This window comes from Terrapene carolina, unplaced genomic scaffold, assembly GCF_002925995.2.
Source record: "Terrapene carolina triunguis isolate 2854851 unplaced genomic scaffold, T_m_triunguis-2.0 Scaffold262, whole genome shotgun sequence".
NCBI classification, from domain to species: domain Eukaryota; kingdom Metazoa; phylum Chordata; order Testudines; family Emydidae; genus Terrapene; species Terrapene triunguis.
In genome coordinates this window covers 4,808,616-4,829,945 of record NW_020664613.1, presented here as the reverse complement: position 1 = coordinate 4,829,945, position 21,330 = coordinate 4,808,616, and the positions used below count along the sequence as shown (strand labels likewise).

General features: G+C 39.9%; 1 protein-coding gene across 1 annotated transcript in view; it reads right to left on the bottom strand.

The window, feature by feature from the left end:
* The window catches only part of USH2A (usherin), a 558,238-nt gene that overhangs the window by 415,393 nt on the left and 121,515 nt on the right, over nucleotides 1-21,330 (bottom strand). Inside the window, exons 19-20 of the mRNA XM_026657662.2 lie at nucleotides 19,098-19,242; nucleotides 9,074-9,304 (exon numbers count right to left, since the gene is read on the bottom strand). Coding sequence (XP_026513447.1) covers nucleotides 9,074-9,304; nucleotides 19,098-19,242 — 376 coding nt within the window. The remainder of the gene's footprint in view (nucleotides 1-9,073; nucleotides 9,305-19,097; nucleotides 19,243-21,330) is intronic.

The following is a 21,330-nucleotide window of genomic DNA, read 5'->3' as shown; positions in this document are numbered from 1 at the left end:
AGCAGATGCTTGATGCTGATAGAAAGTATGTCTATGCCTAACAAAAACAGTTCATCTTAGTGAAAATATTACCCCTGTAACGCTGGCGAGGTCAGTGTCAGCTTGGAATATTTGCTGCATAAGTCCCTGTTGTGCATGTTAGAAAATGTTTTTAGATGTTTTGTTCATAAAGCAGCACCGTTCCCTTTGTTGTGCTGGATCACTCCTTTTTCTTTATATCCATCTCCCCCATCTCCTGATCTTTAGGCTTCTTGGGATTAGTAAGGAAGGAAGGAATGTCTTTTTCCAAATGAAACTGTGAATTCATTTTAAGTGCAAGGACTAAATTCTCGCTAAAATGTGCCCACTGCAACCTTCACACAAGAGGATCTTTGTCTGACTAGTTAGAAGAAATGTGGCTTCTTACAAGAGGCGGGGAGAGGAGGAAAGTTTCTGGGGATGTACAGAAAGGGCAGGAAGCAGATGGGGCCAGGTCAGAAGAAAAAGTCACTGCACCGTCCTCTTTTACCAGGATCTGGTTAGCACAGGTACTCGGTATGGAAGGAATATAGTTATCAGATAAAATGAATTGGAAAAGGATTTGAAGGAAAGCATCCCTAAGGGAGCTGAATAAGGGGGGTTGGGGCACCTGCATTTCATACTGTGGGGAGATGACCTCCTCCCTCCTCTTCGTAACCCCCATTAAAGGAGGTGTGGAAAAGAGCTTGAAACTCATACCTCTGGAACAGTGAGGAAATCGATCCCCCTTCTTCCTGCACCATGCTATTTGTTGCCCATTACTCCCACATATTTTATGTGAATAAAACTGTGGCCTAATTTACACCACATCCATTGCCTCTTGTCTTCCTTCTGGAGTGGCCAGGCAATGGTTCTGTGAGTGGCTATCTGGCAAAAAAGTGAAAGAATGGCTCTTCACTGAGACCACCAATTTCATGGGGAGGCACAAGACCTTCAGTGGAAGGAAGTAAAATGAAGAGGTAAACATGGGTTAAAATGATTCTTTTGTAAAGACAAGACTGAGTCTGAAGAGAAAACTCAAGGGGCTTGGCATAAGAATCAAACAGGGTCTGAAAACACATAGCACCTCTTGACAGAAATCCCAAACATACTTTTAATGTCATCTTTGTAAAGTGACCATCTGTCCTAGTTTATCATAATATATTCCAGAATTTTCTTCTGGGATGTCTGAAATAGTTTGGGGGCGTTTTGTGTTTTGTTTTCCATTTATCAATGAAAATATTTGTTTCTTGTAATAACTACAAAATGTTTGTTCAAGATTTATTGCTGTGCTGAATGGAATTTGTTCTATTGCTTCAATCTCATTTCAGATCACATGTAAAATGTGTTTACTGTTTTCTTCACTGGTTCTAAAAGAATATTTGTCTGCATCACAAAAAACACAACCCAGTTTGACATAATTATCAGTTTCTGCTCAAAGTTACAGTTCCAATGTAAAGCATATTCTCATTCGATATGTGGGTTACTACGTATATAGGTAACTCCCCATGCCCCACTTAAGATACCAAATAGAAGAATAGCAAAAGTGTTAAAAATTTTCATAGGATCATAATCTGACAGATGATGACCATTTTTCTCAGTCATGTTTTATATCACAGCCTAAATACAGTGCACATTCATTTCCAGTTCTCATCTACTTCTGAACTAGAATAGTGTAATGGTGTTTTCCTATGGATCCGCATCCAGTAGAGAGTAGAAATTAAATCAACTAGTTTCATTGCCCAATATGAATTTTAAACACGTCTCCAGAGGTGGAATAAAGCATCATTAACATATTACCCAATAAGTCCCCCCACCCCACCATATATATATTTTATGTGTGAGCATTCTCATATGATCTTGTGGTTAAGGCACTCAGGATATCTGGGCTCAAATGATACCTATTGTCTCCCAGTATATGAAAGAAGGGAACTACAAACTGCCCTACACTGTGGAGTTCCAACCTCAGGTTCAGGGGTCTGGCTTAGCCTGCTAAACTCTCCTGCCCCACCCAAGGTTACTTTCTCGTCAATTCATAGACTTTCTCTTATCTGTTCCCTAGAAGTGACCTTACAGCACAGTAATTTCTTCAACAGTTTACCCAACTGCAGTTTTTTAATCTTCTCCATTTAGGAAGGACTAAAGTCCTCACATGATTGAAAACAGACACAGTCCCTAAGCCCCTTCCTGGTCCAAAATGAAAAACCAAAGAAAGGTCTTCCAAACAGGACAAAACCAAACATACTGGAGAGGCAACTTCCACCTTGTGTGGCAGGTGAGCCGCTCCTAGCAGCCCTAACAACTCTTTATATTCCCTAAATACTCCAGGTTGGGCTTCATAGAGCCCAGTGAGCCACAGCTGCCCTTGAACTCAATCCATCAATCTCTACCTCCACCGACTAGACCCTAAAGGCTTTCCAGCTCAGCAATGCTGCCAAACATCCAGGGCTCCTGACAGCTGCAAACTCTGCCACAGATGTCCTGTCTGATCACAGGCATGTCATTTAGGCTGCAATTTTCAAAGGAGTGCAACAGAGTCAGACACCCAGTTCCTGTTGAACCTAACTCCCTTAGGCATCTTTGAAAATCCCAGCCTTAATCTCACTGTGCCTGAGTTCTCCCATCTACAAAACAGGGACAGTACCTTCCCTACCTCACAGGGACATTGTGAAGATACATTTTTAATGCTTCTGAGGTATTCAGACACTAGAGTGATGAGGGCTATGGCAGGATGCCATATTCAGAGAGCACCCACTCATAGTATGAGGTGTCCCATAAGCACTTCACCATCACTTGCCTCCTGGGTCTCCCAATACCTTTTTTGCAGTCCAAAGTACTTAAAACAATACTCCCCTTCTTGGGAGTCTAATTTATTAAGTCTACAAAAATGGTCTCCATTGGCCCTTCAAGCGGAAAGCCTTTCCCCTGGTCAGAGATCCCCACAGCCCTCCTTCATGGGACTGTGTCCTGCTTCAAATTGGCTTCTCCAAGATGATCTTTTTAAATTAGCCTCATCCAGTTCTACCTGGACTGGCAGCAAAGTCTTTCAAACAAACAGAACTCCACACCTTCATAACAAAGCCCTTTCTGCATAGGTGCATCTGTTGGAGTGCAGTCTTCCAATCATCTTCACCTCTGGAAGACACATCAAACCACCTCAGTCTTTTTTCCTCTGGGAGAGGTCAGCAGTCCTTCTCCTGATAGTATCTTTTCCATTATTAGGGAAGAGGCAGATTATATATGTTGCCCTCTTTTCCAAAACTTGTCCTGGTTGACAGAGAGAGAGGGGAGCCTTATCCTACCCTACAATACCAGGCTCCTGGGTCCCAATCCCTTAAATAAGCAGTAACCTGTTTGGGTCCCACCCCCCGCAGACACTATCACCTCAGGACCACTTCTTTTCTCCCAGCAACTGCCCGTACCATTTCCTAGACCTTTATGTGTTCCAGAACTGCAACAAGGGATAGCTAGCTCCAGTCCCCCTACCACTTAACGGGGACAGAGCACCCTGTTCCACAAGGCTTACAAGTATCTCTCAGTGTACATAAATCTCAGTGTAATCTCTTCTTCTTAGTCTGTGCTAAGGATACTAATCACTAGCCAAGTTCAGACTATGTATTAAACATACTGTATATAGCAATGAAAAAAAGGCAAAATCTAAATAAAGCCAATAGCCACTGTAAATGCTCCCACTAACAAAAATTTGGAAGCTTCTCTCGAGCAGCAAACACATCAGCATCAACAATAACATCTCTGCTGCTGCTCTGACCACTGTTAATTACTTACAGGTATGTTGAGGGGGAAGAAGAAAATATTAAATCTGATTCTTCAATAACTTTGGATGATTGAGGACTTTAAATTAGAGAGACATGAACAATACTCATTGTAAATATGCTAAACAAAACAACTAATTGGTAAACTACATTCAACAGGACAAATTTTTGACGACTGAAAATACCCTCTCTGTACTCTAGAGTCATCTTCTTTGCAATCACAAATTCCCAGCACAAGTAACTCTCTTAAGGCTAGTCTACACTTACCGGTTAGTTCGACGGCTGCGGATCGAAGTTCCGAGTTCGATTTATCGCGTCTGGTCTAGACGCGATAAATCGAACCAGGAAGTGATCCCCGTCGACTGCGGTACTCCAGCTCAGCGAGAGGAGTACCGCGAAGTCGATGGGGAGCCTGCCTGCCGCGTGTGGACCGCGTCTGAACCGCGGTAAGGTCGAAGTAAGGTATGTCGAATTCAGCTACGTTATTCACGTAGCTGAATTTGCGTACCTTACTTCGATTTGGGGGGTAAGTGTAGACCAGCCCTTAGACTTGTAAGTGAGTTTTATGGCACACAAACAGGTATTTTGGAAGGCCCTTTGAAAAACTGCCCTAAAGAGTACTTTCTCCAATTAAGACATATTAAACTGTAATCGACTCCCTCTTCCTAACCAGCCACTAAATCCACAGTTGGAAAATTAACAAAGATATCAGTAGTTTCCCCCCCCCATTTTCTTTATTACCAAAGAGAATTTTAAACATAAGGACACATGCTAAAAACGCATTAACAAAAATAGTAGCTTCTAAGCAAGTCTCAGAACCAGAATCAAGGTAATGTTTTAAAGGGAACATATACGTTGACCACCTGGCTTCATCAACATCTCTAGGGCAGAAAGGAGTTCCCATCCTTCCACCTTCTGCAGACGGAGATTGCTAGATGTTCTCATAACCATAGTCATGGAAGTCACCTCACTGACCTCCTCCCCAGTTAAGTTCGTCTCATGAAACAAAGTGTATTTTGAACACTTCAGAGACTGCAAAAGAGTCTAGTGAAACAGTACCAGCAACATTGATATAACAGGACCTGAAACAGCATCACCTAAGCAAAATTACTAACAATTAGTGCACCCGGTAACATTTTGCAAAATATGGAGAATGCAGATAATTTAGGACATGTTTTGTTACTTCCAGGGTAGGGCAGGAGTGTTCAAAATAATTCAATCCGCCTCTTCAGTAAAAGACTATTTGCAGATGCCTTAAACATGCAGCTGTATAGAGGAAAATTCTTCATAGTTTTGGGAACTGACAAGTTGCTTGTGGACAGCTGTGGCAGAAGTGATTTTCTTCTATACCTGACTTCCTCTCTACCTAATGTATACTCAGAGCACATTTTACTGTGCAGCTGGAGGCTTTGTTACAGACAGAAGGATGCTTCTTAGTACAGCCAATGTTTATTGCCTAACTTCTTTTTATAAGATGAATTTGGAAAACTTCCCAGATAATACATCTGCCCCTATTACTTGCCCCTCAGAGTATAAGAATGATCAGGGAAGGCAGTGAGGACAACTACATTTATTAGCAATGAATAAATGGATCTGTCTTTTCTGGAACAGTAAGTATTCACACACATCATGTCTGCTGGCTGGCATGTACAAGTTGGCACACTTTTGTGTCAAAAATGCACACAGCTGTATGCATAGCGAAACCATTCCATCTAAAGAATACACTGTATGCTAAATGCCTGACTTCAGTACTGCATTGTAAGGGAAAGATTTAGGGAAGGAATATGTGGAGAAAACAATTAAAAAGGATTTTTTACCTTCCATACACTTCTTTCTTTTGATGGTCTCATTCTTCAATTTCTCTGCCCTCTCTCTCCCCCAGTGATATTTTGGAAGGGGTGCTGAATCCAGATGACTGAATGTACAGCTACCCATGTTTTTATTTGTGGATAATTTATTGAGTTGTCAAGATACATGACTTCTACATTTCTGGGTATCATACTGGCTGATTTAACCTGATCGCCAGGCGTTATCTGTAGATGTCTGGACAAATTGCTTACCATATTTCAGTCCCAGCCCATCTCCAGATACTATGACTAATAGCTGATCTCCACAGAAAGATTATAATCCCAAGTGATGATAAATGACATTTAACTGTATCATAAGAAACCACAAAATGGCAAATTAAAGGGGATTTTATTTTAACATCTTCTCCCATCCCTTCTGTCTATACCTTCCAGAGTCCGCTTCAACCATCTCCAGAGAGACCTTCTCCTTCCTCCTAGACCTCAGTTTCAATAGTACAAACAACCTGACTGCACTGTCCCATGGTCAAACAACACTTCGCTTGTAGCACCAAAGTCACGACAACAGAACAGATTACATTAATGAGCCCAGTTAGCTGTCCCACCCATTGAAGGGAAATGGAACACTCCGGGGCTTCTGAGCACGAGTGGAGGGGAGATTCAGTGATATCCATCACTCTTTGGCTCTCCTCAGACTAATAGTGGGAATATCCCCCTCCACTGGAGAGATGGGAGCTGATAGCAATAGCTCAATCAGAAAAACTGCACCCTTGATCCCTATGCAGTTTAGAACACAACAGTACAGAGAGACAATGGGATGAGCAAATAAAAAGATTTTCACTAAACATGCAGGGGAGGTTACATGCTTTTAATATCAGGGGAACGAACATCAAGCAATTTAGGTGTTGTGGAGAGTCCACTGGCTGTTGCTAGGGGCTTGCTATGCACAACTCCCATGAATCACCACTGTGCTTAAAGCACCTTAAGACAAAGTCAGCAAAATGAGTGAATACAAGACTTTTAATTGACATTGATTTATTCAGCACGTCAACAGGAAATCAGAGAAAAGTGAACACTTTGGCCTTCATTATTTTCACCAGATTCAATCGGTACCATGAGCTGGCATCTCAGAAATCATCATCAGCTTGGCCTAGACATTTCCCAAGCAGCTCAACTTTCCATTGATGCCCTGGAAACACACTTGTCTGGTCCACAAAATGAAGGGCATCAGCAGAAGCAGATTATTTCAATAGAGCGCAGGGGTCAACAAACATGTGGACAAGGGGGATCCAGTGGACATAGTGTACTTAGGTTTCCAGAAAGCCTTTGAAAAGGTCTCTCACCAAAGGCTCTTACGTAAATTAAGTTGTCATGGGGTAAGAGGGAAGATCCTTTCATGGATTGAGAACTGGTTAAAAGACAGGGAACAAAGGGAAGGAATAAACGGTAAATTTTCAGAATGGAGAGGGGTAACTAGTGGTGTTCCCCAAGAGTCAGTCCTAGGACCAATCCTGTTCAACTTATTCATAAATGATCTGGAGAAAGGGGTAAACAGTGAGGTGGCAAAGTTTGCAGATGATACTAAACTGCTCAAGATAGTTAAGACCAAAGCAGACTGTGAAGAACTTCAAAAAGATCTCACAAAACTAAGTGATTGGGCAACAAAATCGCAAATGCAATTTAATGTGGATAAATGTAAAGTAATGCACATTGGAAAAGAAAACCCCAACTATAAATACAATATAATGGGGGCTAATTTAGCTACAACTAATCAGGAAAGAGATCTTGGAGTCATCGTGGATAGTTCTCTGAAGACGTCCACGCAGTGTTCAATGGCAGTCGAAAAAGCAAACAGGATTTTAGGAATCATTAAAAAAGGGATAGAGAATAAGACGGAGAATATCTTATTGCCCTTATAGAAATCCATGGTATGCCCACAACTTGAATACTGTGTACAGATGTGGTCTCCTCATCTCAAAAAAGATATACTGGCATTAGAAAAGGTTCAGAGAAGGGCAACTAAAATGATCAGGGGTTTGGAATGGGTCCCATATGAGGAGAGATTAAAGAGGCTAGGACTTTTCAGCTTGGAAAAGAGGAGACTACGGGGGGATATGATATAGGTATATAAAATCATGAGTGGTGTGGAGAAAGTGAATAAGGAAAAGTTATTTACTTGTTCCCATAATATAAGAACTAGGGGCCACCAAATGAAATTAATGGGCAGCAGGTTTAAAACAAATAAAAGGAAGTTCTTCTTCACACAGCACACAATCAACCTATGGAACTTCTTGCCTGAGGAGGTTGTGAAGGCTAGGACTATAACAGGGTTTAAAAGAGAACTAGATACATTCATGGAGGTTAAGTCCATTAATGGCTATTAGCCAGGATAGGTAAGGAATGGTGTCCCTAGCCTCTGTTTGTCAGAGGGTGGAGATTGATGGCAGGAGAGAGATCACTTGATCATTACCTGTTAGATTCACTCTCTCTGGGGCACCTGGCATTGGCCACTGTCGGTAGACAGGATACTGGGCTAGATGGACCTTTGGTCTGACCCAGTATGGCCATTCTTATGTTCTTATTTTCTTATCTTTCACAGGCTTTCCACCTGAAAAGGCAGCAAAGAGTCCTGTGGCACCTTATAGACTAACAGACGTATTGGAGCATGAGCTTTCATGGGTGAATACCCACTTCGTCGGATGCATGTATTCACCCACGAAAGCTCATGCTCCAATACGTCTGTTAGTCTATAAGGTGCCACAGGACTCTTTGCTGCTTTTACAGATCCAGACTAACACGGCTACCCCTCTGATACTTGCCACCTGAAAAGTTCACTCTCCCAAGCCAGAAACAAAGACAGAAAGAGTGCTGATGATAGGAAGCAGCAACCCAGAAATAGCAGAACTATAGGTACCAGTCAATTTGTCAGATTGGTGAATCCCCCATCCCCTGCCCCCACCACACACCCAAAACACTGATGTCCATAGTCACAGATACATTTTGTCCCATCACTCTTAGAATACTAGAGAAATCCAAAACAGGAGCAAGGGAGAGAGAGTTTTTCTACCAGCTCTCACACCACCACTGGGACACTAAATGGTAGCAGAGGAGGAAACACTCTTTAGAATCAATAGTGAATACACTGCAGAGATCTCACCCCAGAAAAATAAATAAAAACCCAGTTTATACTTCCCACTAAGAAATGTATCATGTCTGCAGCAGAGTTCACCATAGCTCAGTGTCTGAGTCCAAAGGAATCAAAATCCCATGTCTGATAAAGTTTTCTACAGGTTCTTTGTGAGAATTTGTAACTTTCAAGTGAATGCATTCAGTTATAGACTTAGCACAACTGAAGTAGTCTTTCCATAGCTAACAATCACACAATACTCAAAGTAAAATCTACAGATCTAGCAATAAAAATGATATAGAAGATAATAAATGGTAAAACAAATGCAGAGTACAATTTAAACATTCTGTAAGTAATTTAAACTCATTTACCTGTAAAGTCGGTATTGGCAGGGAGAGTAGAACTGGGGAATTTGTAATAACCATTTCCTGGGAAACGGATTCCTTTCATTACTTCCACCCTCGTTATAGCTAAAGATGAATCCATTCTTTCCAGCTGGTAGATGGGAGAAGGCCCATTAAGTTCTTCAGGTTCATTCCAATTTATCTTTAACACTGTGCTGTTTACTCCTTCAAGAAGAGGGGCAGCAAGTTTTCTTGGAGCTATGTGTAGGGAAAAAAATTGTTACCCATGCATAACTGTCCAGACTGCTTGGAACTTAATTTCATACACGTAATATATTGTTTATGAGGGACCCAGTTTCTGGTCAACCAAACAATAAATGCAAATCTCCACAGAGCCACTATACTGTGCTACTATACTAATTGAAGGATTCTTGATATTTTAAAAAAAACCCTAGTCTCAACCCTGTAGTAATGCCTCATTTGCTCTTCAAACTTCGGATACAATTATCTACTATTCCATCCCTAGCAGACCATGAGACATAACTCTTATGGACCCTTAATAATCTGAATCACTTCCGCATAATAGAATTAATGTTCTCTCTTTGATTAGACTCTTAGCCCCCAATTCTGCATTGCTCTTAAGGGGCTCCATGTAGGCATACTCCCACAGAGTTCTCAATGCAGGGTCAGGGCCTAAGCTCAGAGGGAAATCAAACTTTAGTAGCTTCTTCCTAACTGCATTTTAGCACTCTGGTACATAATAAAACAAGATTTTGCCACAAAGTGAACAAATGTTGGTCAACAAAAGCACAACCATTATCCCAGTACTTGTATTGAGGACCAACGCGGTGATTGCCCTCTAGCAAATAACCAGTTTGGCACATCCTCACTGTTTCCATGAAAGATTCTTCCTCAAAGCAGATATATAATTTTATGAGCCATTGTCATGTATACAGATAATTCTCCAACTTGAGTAAATGTTACTCTACATCTTTTCTTGCCTAAAAGCTGGTGCTCTGTAGGACACTACGAAGCTGATAGAAGACTGACTCTTTGCAGGTATGAGCATGTCACAGAGTTTGATATTATTACTTTTTTCCCCCCCAATACTGGAACATTCAGTGTGACACCTATTTAATCAAGCCAACTGTGATGATTACTCTACAGTTGAATTAAGAAATAAAACTACTGAAGTTTTTAAAAAACACTGTACAGTAAGCCACTGGAGGGCAGCATGACCTGTTTGGATAACGAAATGATGGTCCTACAGGTGTGAGTGGATTGATTCAGCAAAGCAGTGTAACCAGCTATTGTCTACAGCTGATGTACAGTAGTTCTTTATTAGTGGAATCCATATCCATCTTATATTGTTAGTAACCCCTCTGTCTGATAAATAAGGATTTAATAAATGAATCTTCATTGTGGGCGACTGGAAGGGAGATATGATGGAAACACATTCAATTAAACCATTCCCATGATGACTATACGGCACCAAACTCACTTCAGGAATAACATGATCTGGACTGAAATACAGGTCTTCAAAATCTGATGAATTGCATCACAACACGCCCTTGTGTATACTATGTGTTCATTGTATAGACCTTCATTTGGATTGAATTAATGATGTCCTTTTAAAGATTCTTGCATTTATAGGACTATTAACATACTTTTCTTTTCTCCCATTAACCCATAGCATGTTGTTATTTCTTTTCCTCCAACTTGATAAATACTCTTCTTGAAGGGATTGAAAAAAACCCAACCATACTGCGTGTGTTGTAAATTCCTACTTAGACATCATTTAGGACTTCACAATCTAATTAGCATCACACCGCTATGTTAGAAATTTACAATGTCAAAATTAAAGTAGTGTGGTGTGAGGTCATAAGCTTTCCCTGCATAAGTAGGGCAGAATACTAATGAATTTCAATATAAATGCAGAGGTTTAAACAGAAAACGTGGCTTAACAATCAAAACTTCATCGCTGGAGAGAATAGGTGTACGTCAGCATTTTAAATGCAAGTACTGAGGTTGAGCCCTCCGGTTCAACTTACTGATGCTAAAACAGAAACACTAAAATTCATTATTTCTAAAATGTACACAGATAGCCAATGCTTATGACAACAAACATATCTCCCTTAGAAGTCCACCATTAATAAATGGTAGCTGCTTGGACTGTAATTATGGCATCCCTGCTACCCAAACTTGAAGCTTTTATGGGGCTGATGCAATTAACTACTTAAATGCATCGTAACACTTGCTTCTGTGACAGGGAAGTATTGATCTTTTAATCATTTTCAAGTCTCCTCTAGCACAAATAAATGTACTACAGTTACAGTTAATGCACTGTGTACATGCATTAAACACTGGCATGACACAATTTATTATTTGGTGATATATGGAATAGAAGCCTAGCCTTTCAGAAAGTCTTTCCTATAACATCAGTATTTAAAACTACAATGTCCTTGGTACTTGAGAATTCACCTCCTTGCACACAGTGAGAGCCTATCCTTAAGTCCAGACCCCCCAAAAAGCTGAAAATAAATCTGTAACGTTGGCCTTCGTGGTACTGTATGCTGAAATTAAAAATATTCAGGACTAAAAGATACAGTATATATTTTCCTAAAGGTGTCACTGTGGTACCTGTAGCTACTATGTTAAGATGAATTGACTATAATTTTACCTATTTAAATTTTTTTCAGTCACATTCTGTTAAGACACATCTGTCAAAATAATGAGCATACTGTATTTTAGTAGATTCAAAGTCACATTTTGGATATTTTAATTATGTAGTTTTAATGTCTTGCACTATAATACATATTTAATATATTGTAAAGCTAAAACAGTATTTAAAAGCCTATGATTGCTGCATGCCATTGAGTAACAGAGGGCACCAAAAAGACCAGTAAAGACAGATGGTCCATATAGCTTATTTTAAAGTCATATATCCAAATATAGGTCATTACAAATAAGCCTTTCCTATGTATGTGAGCGCACATGCAAAAACGAAGTTGCTAAGTAAAGAGCAGTTAATTTTGTTTTTGTTTGAAATAATATCATTTTAGTTTTAGAATCTAAGACAGATGCCAGCATTTCACTCTGAACAGATGGTAATTCCATCTAATAGTGCATCTCTGTATTAGTAAGGTCTGTTGTGTATACAAACAGTAATAAACACTAGGTAAGGATCAAAATAAATTTTAATTGTTGACATTAAATTCTGGCAGCCACAGTTCTAAAGATGCAATATTCCTTTCTCAAGTCTGTCAGGTTTACTAATACAACTGCTAAAGCTTTTCCACGGACTGCCAGATTCCTGTCCCAATAAAAATGTGTTTACAGTCTGGCTACAAAACCTTTACCAGTCTACATACTTGTATATGTTTGAATAAATAATTCTCAGTGTATTACAGGTGGATGTTTCTGTACCCATCGGTATTAGTCTGCAATTAGCTATTTAAGGTTTTCAAGATGATTACAGGAGCAAGGTGTTACTCTTGTTTGTACTATTTACAATGAAGACATATAAATACTTAAACTTTTGATTGCTGTCCATTAGAGTTCATACTGTAGCACATACAAATCAGAGCAGTTGTGAACTTCACAACCATTTTGGAGGTGCAATTTTTTTTTTTTTTTTGGTTAGGGTGGCATGAGTCCTATTTGTCTCCAAATTTTGCCTATCAGTAAAACTATATGCAAAGCCAGACAGCTATCAGTTTCATCGTTGCTATGGGTTATTTGGTTCACAGGTCCCTGCAATTGCTGTAGCATTCCTGGTACAAGCTCTGCTTCCATATGCACTTCAAGCAGGATCAAATGTGGCAATAGTAAATGAGTGAAGCAACAGTACTTATGGCTTCTGACAATCATTTTAGACTTTTTCAGAATAATCTTTTTAGTTTGTTTGTTTTTAAAGAAATTTTAAGGAAAAAAAAATAAGAAAACATCCATAATGGGTATCAGGAGACCATTTAATAATATGTATTATAATCATATCTTAAAAATAGATGTAAAATACAGTATTTAAAAAAAAAATCATGAAAAATATATTGCTTCCACCATATGGGACAACCAACGACTTACCAACCGATTTAAGATGCAGCATATTGAGCTGACCATATGTTACAGTGCTGTTGAATGGCTGAGTGATTCATGCCCGTCACATTCTAGTATATCAATTAAAGCTCCTTGAAGTCTGCATGATTTGTGTCTCTGTTATTAAACCCTGCTAATTCATCCCACTTACACATCTGTTATAAATCTCTAGGAGTGCTGCATGATTCATGGCAATCTGTGAGCATGGTACAGCAAATTCTTCTCCTTGTAATTAACAGTAAATTGTTTTACTGCCATGCAATGAATTTTTCAGTTATATTGCAAATGAACTCCTAAATGCACGGTTCTTTCCTAAGAACTGACTTATATCATTAGGCAATTAAAAAGTATTGCTTTGAACCAAAAGCTTTTAATCAAGAGAAATACAACTTACACATACCTTAAAAACCATGCAAATTTGACACACTGGCAAAAGAATAATGTGAGCTACTTTCTGAAGTGTAATGTTGGGCGAACAAACAAACAATTGGCTTCCTACTATTTTACCAAGACTCAAAGAGCAGTTTAACTACAGCTTGAGAACACTCAGCGAGACAAGTTTGAGCAGATACTGTTTATCTCAGAAGTTACTTAAGTCATCTGTCATTACCAAATTTCTTAGATTACTTTACACTTCTCTAATTGTAAAACAGTGCCTTTATTCTTGAAATAAATAATCGGCTAATTAGTCAAGCTGAATCATCAGACGACTCAAATGCTGCTCAAGTGTTCTTGTCAAAGGTGAAGCAAATTCATTTCAGTTTTGCCTCTGCAACCTTCTGAAGAGGCTTTGATTTTTTTTTTCCTTCTACATTCTTGGCAGCAGCCTCAAATTCATGAGTCCATACATCAAGTCAGTAGTTTAACAACAAATGAAATTAAATTCAAAGAAGGGAAACTAATTGAAGGACAGCAACAAAAGTGTTTGGTAATGTGCTTTTTAATATGGCATGCCATATTTGCATGATAATTTTTCCTTTTTAGCATGGAGCAGAAAGTGACTAGCTTAATGAGGGATTATTCAAGACAGGAATGAACAAAATGCATTCATAACTGAGAACAAAGATTGTATTATGAAACAAAAACAGGCAACTGCCGAGAAGTAACTGGATGATTGGTTTATGCATTATGAATAAAAAGGTAGAAAAATATTTATATTAGTATTCACTAATGACTATATATACAAGATTGTTGTAATTAAAATTATAAATTAACATATTAAGAGAGCTTGTTTAATCACTTTGGGTCCTATTCGCAATGAAAAGACTTATGTACATGCATGCAAAACAATGTGTGTTTTCAGACCCAGCAGCAAACAGCTTTCATATTTTACTTTTAATAGAGAGAGAGAGAAGTTAATGCACGATTAATTACCAGCATAATGGGATATGGGTTGTTCTGAGACTTTTGCTTAGAATTGTGCAGAAAACCAATTTATGACAGGCATAAGCAAGTGATGCATTGCTAGTGCAAATGGAATGTAGCTCTTCAAAAGAGTTTGCAGTGGACTTTTTTAATAAATGGATAAAAATGGACAAAATTACTTAGATTAAAAGGGTAATCAAAAAATAAAATGACATCCAGGAGCGTAAGACAGCCCAGACAGCCCATCCTCATCATTACCCCAGTAAACCCAGAGGCAACTCCAAAGCCACCAATATAACTGCTTGAGGAGTCTGCCAAGAAGCCAGATGCAGCTGCTGCTGGAAGAATATCTTCTACAAATTAGCTTCTGAACCCTGTAATTGCCATCAAAAGCAAAGGAGCAGTAATACAATGTGCTGGGGTGAATGGCAGCAATCAAAAGGGTGTGTTTTGGTGTCTCTTTTAAAAACAAATGTTGTTAAATTTAAGTTTGAAAAAAAGCTTACAAAAGGACAAATGAAAGACAAACTTCATTACAAAAAGTGAGTTCAGTCACACAGTAGTTAATGAAACAGCTGTATAGATTGTTTAAGTCACACTGACTATTTGATATTGAGATCTGTAGGATAAGCAATTACTGTTCTCACACAGCTAATTCTATTCTGCTGAAATGTCACAAACCAAAAATGGGAGGGGCGGGGGAAGAAAGAGACAACTAGATGTCTCTGTGCCTCACAGAAAACTTTTGAGCCCCTGAATGTTTTGCCTTTGAGAAATCTGCATTAAATATACAATGACATGATTTGACCATAAACTGCTTTCAAAAATGGACCATAGATGCTGGAACTAGAGGTTCTAGGGGTGCTGCAACACCCACTGGCTTTAAGTGGTTTCCATTATATACAGGATTTACAGTTTGATTCATGGCTCTCAGCAACCCCACTATACAAATTGTTCCAGCACCTCTGAAATGAAGTAGAAATCCTTAATGACAAACATCTCTGAACTCATTTTAATATTCAGGAAGTGATGCAAATATTCCTAGTATTCTATGCAACTATATTTTTTGAACCGCTTTCTTGTGACCAGATCCTCCCCTGGTGTAATTCGTATACCTCCAGTCTATGAAGCTATGCCAATTACCTCCGCTGGGAATGTGATCCATAATGTAATGGTCTGAATTAAACACAAAACAGAAAAAAACTTTGAAAATAAAAAAAATAGTTGAAGATCCGTCTCCAAGGGTAACTGTCCTGGGTGCCCCTCATGGCTTCAGAGTGACCATGCAAGCAGCCCCCTGCCTTGAGTGCCCTCTTCCAGGCATTCACAGTTCCTTTTTCCCATGGGCTGATCACCTGCTTGCATTCTTCACCATATGTGAGAAGGCATCTCCTTCCTAGTGCTGCAGCAGGGCACCACAGGACCAGTGCTTTTGCCTCAGTTTCTCTTTTCTTCCGTATCCTCCAGTAACTCCACACAAGCTTTCCACATATAAATAACCTTTTGCAGGGTTAATTAGCACAAAAGATTCTCCACCACAATCCAGATTTGTCCAGCACAGACCAAACAGTACACTCACTCTTTCAAGTCCCAATAATATATCAACACACCAAGTACAGCTCCAGCACCTCTCACCCCCACCTCCCACCTCAGAACCTAGAGCTGGGGAGCGTCTCCATCCTGTTTGCTTACCAGGTTTGGTTTTAGAGACTTCAGCAAGCTCATCCCCCCATCATTTCCCAGTCTTCCGCTCTCTCCAGCTCTCCAGCTTAGAGAGCCAGAAGGTATCTCCCTCAACCCTCTCTGGCCATGGCTCTCTGTCCTGGGGAAGTTCACAGGTAACTCAACTGCCTTCTGCTTTCACGAACCTGATCTGACTCCACTGCTCCCCGCTTCAGGAGCATCCCCGCCCTGAAGGTTTCAGCCCAGCTCTGTTCCTTCTTCTGAGCTCTCGCTACTCTCATTACTCTGGGTTCTGAGCTCTCTCTCTTTCTCTGAAATTCCCTGAGCAAGACTGCCAAAGTCCCACTGCCTCCAGTCCCTTGGGAGCCTACAGGGGAAAGAGGGCCTCCAAGGAGAAAGCCCTGAGAGGCAGTGCTCAATTAAAATAGCACAGAAGAATGTTGTTGTGGGTCCTGAAAAAGGAGAGATAACAAGGCAAAAGGGAAAATTCCCTGAGAGCTGTAGCCCATGGTAGGCTGAGGAACTCTTTTTGTGTTTTGCCTATGTTTGGAAAATAAAACTGTGCTTAGAAAGAGACTGGGGGGGGAGGGGAGGTTCTTCCACTCTGGTATCAATAAGAGATAATGGGCCAAATTCTGTTCTCAAAAGTCAAAGGTCAATGGAAGCAGCATTTGGCTCTACCACAAGCTGTAACAAAACTCAAGGCTACTCTAAATTGCACTGGATTGTAACAGCCATAAGGGACCATTACACTGAAGCACACTTCAGCCACACCTCCTCCAGCAAGCTCCTTCTGCCAGGGGGCCAACAGGGAGTGGCACAGAGCCAGTGTTCTGATTCTTTGCCAAATGGAGATTCCTTCACACTCAGGGAATCCTCACCTCCCCTTTCAAGGCAATTTTAATTCACCTTTGAACCACTGAGTAGTGCAACAAGGACTTTGCATTGAGCAGGATCTGATCCACTATCCCTGCTATTGATGGGAATGGCATCTCCAAATCTGTCTGGTATTATTCTACCTTCTTATATTAACTTGAAGATTACAAAACCTGGAGGTTTTATTTTAAAAAAATAAATATATTTTAAATACTTTTTTTTTAGAAATATTTTCTCCCAGGATGGAACTGTTGCAAATATAAACCTGTTATGGAAATAGTATTAGACACTTAACTGTAGGATTGCAAACAATTTGCTACAGTTACGAAAAATCTGAATGGTGAAAGAAAAAAATGGCATGCAAAATCCAAGTGTTTTGTCCTTTATATTTTAAAATTTATGAGCATAAAATCTGGGGAAATCAACATCAGTAGTACTGTTTCAACTGAGCAAATGCAATACGAGACTGAACCCTCCAATTCTCAAAGTGGTCACTCTCAAGATCTGCAAACGGTGAACAGAAAAATGCTATAATGTGAAAAGTCTAATAAATCCAGACCTGTCTGTTATTCTGTTTTGTATTCTCCTGTCTTCTTTAATGTGATAGGTCTCTAAGCATTAACACAACTGAGGAGGAGACAGTCATAAACAAGCTGTCAAGCTTAACCGAGCTATTCATTCTCAGTCTTTGAATAAATATATACACGCAAGGTTGGATAATTTGTAATAACAACAAAGGGTCCTATGTAGGTCATATTGGTTTCTGGGGCTATTAGCCTTTGGAATCCCTTGGAACAGTGAGGTTCCTATGATGCAGAGCTGTCCAGGCTGGCACTAATTTGATACTCCATTCCAGAGATGACAATTGGATGGTTGGGAATGATGGTGGAGAAGTAAAGTCATGCTTATATGGAATGGGTTCTTAAGACAGCCAAGTTAAAATTTTAAAGGGGCTGCAGCATGAAGAGATCAAAGAAATCTCCCTGGAGTCCTGAAACAGAGAAGAGACACCACCTCAGAGCCATCTCTGTCCATTCAAACAGAAGGCCTGAACAGTGAGGGAGTGGTATCCATTGTGAGAGAACAGATCATTTTCCCCATAACTGAAAACAGGTAGACAGGCAACCCTGGAAGGGAAAAAGGGCACATTAAAAAGTCTTTAAAAATATTCTATATAGCAGGGGTTCTCAATTTTTTTTTCATATTATGGACCACATCACAATAGATAGCTCATTTTGTGGATCACGTCTCCTACTGTTCACCATTGCAAAGACCACCTCCTTCCCATTCATGATCCCATACAGCAGTTGCGTAACTGGAAATGGTAATATCGTGAAATTATTTAATTTTTTTTTATGTAGCGCCGCAGCTGGAAATAAGGAGAGAGCAATGTGACCAGCCAACTCACCAGCAAGTGCTCCACAGATTTGGAACTGATGTTTACAGTACTGCAGCTCTGTAACAGAGAACCTTCATAACCTGAATATTTTCAAACGGGCACACCCAAAATATGCATGTACATCATGTATGTCCCTGGCATAGGTACACAAATACTCACCACACACAAGCTAGTCAAAGTTTGAAAGTCCAGTTCATAAGAAAAGAATGCAACTCCCACTCGCGTGTAAAGCCAAGCATTTGCAAAAGTGCATATACACTTTCGCATGCCTTCATTTGAAAATCTGGCACATGAAGACTTATAAGAAGCAACTGATTTATTATCAGCTCTAATCAGCGTAAGAGCTATGGATGGGCATGATATAAACAAACAGGAATAGGATAACTAAATAACTGACTTGTAATTGAGAGAGAAGCACATAAATCCTATCGCATTAGAGTATACTGTAAACCTGCATGTAAAACATTTTGTTTTGTTTCTAAACTGTCAAGGTAAACAAATTATAATTAAGCAAGTCACTTTATATTAATACAACACCTATCCCTGTCACTGTGCATCAAACTATGATCATCTGTAATGGTACTCATTAGAAAGCTGCGTCAACTTTGTACATGGATCAGATTATTTCCTTACCAGCTGCTAAGGTTTGTCCCGTGCTTGGCTCACTGGTTGCACATTCAATTCGATTGCAGAGAGTAATAGTGAAGTTGTACATTGTGTAGGGTTTTAATCCTGTCACTATATAGGACAGCTCATGAGCTTCAGCTATATACACAACCTGCAAGGCAAACAAATTGGGAGATGGTACTTAGTTAAATAATGTTTTCATTCCTGTTAATAGAGGATATGATCACTAATAAGAAATTAAACTCTGAATTTGTAGATTCATGCATTTAAACATAGAAAGGTTTGCCAAGATCCATTAGTAGAAAAAGATTATTTTGGTGAATATCAACAAGGTAGGATTTAAATGATAATACTTCCATCACACTGTTTTATGAGGTAATAATCCAGTTCCTGGGTGGATAAATGAGGAGACATAGTTATTGCCTCGTAAAGCTGTGTGGTGGTGCTGGTATCGCTACAAACATTGTAGATTATGGATGACGAAGATGTCACCATTAAGTGATGAAATCCAAGCCTATCAATCTGATCTTTGTGGAATAAGTGACATGAGTGGCACACATTCTGATGGGACCAGTCAATATTTACACAGGCAAAGAATTAGTAAGAAAAGACTTAAATTACTTTAATTTTGAGGTAAAATATCAAAGAGTTAGAGATAGGTGAACCTGAATAAGATTTTGTTGTTCAGATAAACCATTTCAGATACTTGTTTCTCAACAAATCTGAAGTCTCACAAAATTGGAACCCAGGAGGTCTAAAGCACTTTACACATAAGTAAGTTACAATTTCAACAACCCCATGAGGCAGATAAGTATTACTGTCTCCATTTTACAGATAAGCAAATGGAGGCATAGAGACAGTACCATAAATTCTATACTTACATCAGTGTCAGAAATAGAATGCAGGAGTTCTGGCTGCCATTCCCTTGCCCCCCAGCTAATAGACAACACTTCTTCACTCACTCTTTAGATTTTTAGGTTCAATATTATTGCCAAAATAATTAAAATTAAGAATCCAGTATTGTCAACCCCAAACATTTAAAAATTATGAGTAAGGCCTCCAAAAACTTGTGATTTTAAGATCTTGGGTTCTTTTTACTTGCCTTCTGTTTTTCAGGGTTCACATTTTCAACCAGAAGACTAGAAAGATACTATTTTAAAAATAAAAGCTGAGATTCTCACAAAATAAAATGACTCCAGGAACTGGGACTTCACGAAAAAAGAATATTGGGACAGTTGTGATAAAATTGCAAAAGTTGCAACACTGCAAATCATACATTTATATAGCATTTTTCATCCTGAAGGGTACCCAAAGTGCTCCATGGATTGAATTCTAACCTACACTTACACACACACACACACACACACACACACACACTAGAAAAGCCATAGGACAAGGGAAAGTACATTACAACTATTTTTCATTCCCATTTGTGGCTCCAAGCAAAAAGTTTCCATGCGCTGTAGGATTTCTGCAGGTGGAATTGTAGTGGTATGTTCTGGGATGGGGCCTAGAAGTCATTGGAATATTCCATAGGCGCGGACACTGGGTGTTCCATGGCTGGCTCAGCACTCACCAGCCACCCTCCGATCAGCTCTTTCTGCCCCAGCGCCTCCCGTTGGGTGACCAGATGTCCCGATTTTATAGGGACAGTCCCTATATTTGGGGCTTTTTTTTTTAATATAGGCTCCTATTACCCCCCACCCCCATCCCGATTTTTCACACTTGCTATCTGGTCACCCTAGCCTCCCGCCTGCTGCCAATCCGCTGTTCGGCAGTAGGTGCTGGGGGTGGGGGGGGAGGGAGCAGCAGGGCGGAAAGAGGCAGAGTGAGGGTGGGGCATGCTCGGGGGAGGGACAGAGTGGAATTTGAAAGAGGCAGGGTGGGGCGAGGGTGGGTCTTTGGAGGAGGGGCGAAGTGGGGGTGGGGCCTCAGGGCAGAGCAAGGGTGGAGGACCCCTGGGAAAAGGAGAAAAAGTCAGTTCCTGTGGCATAGTCCAACAATGGCCAATTTACATGTTCCTCCCACACAGATTATTCTTGCTTTTAGCACTGTTCAGGAGCAGGAGTAACTGAAGGAGCTATCAGTAGTCATCTGTGTAAGGCAGTATTGCCAGCCCCAATAATTCAAAAATCACCTGTCAGCACCCCAAAATCATGAGATTTATTTTTTAAAATATCACGATTTTTAGCCACTACTCTTGCATTCTTTTTATTTGCTTTTTGAACCTTTGGGGATC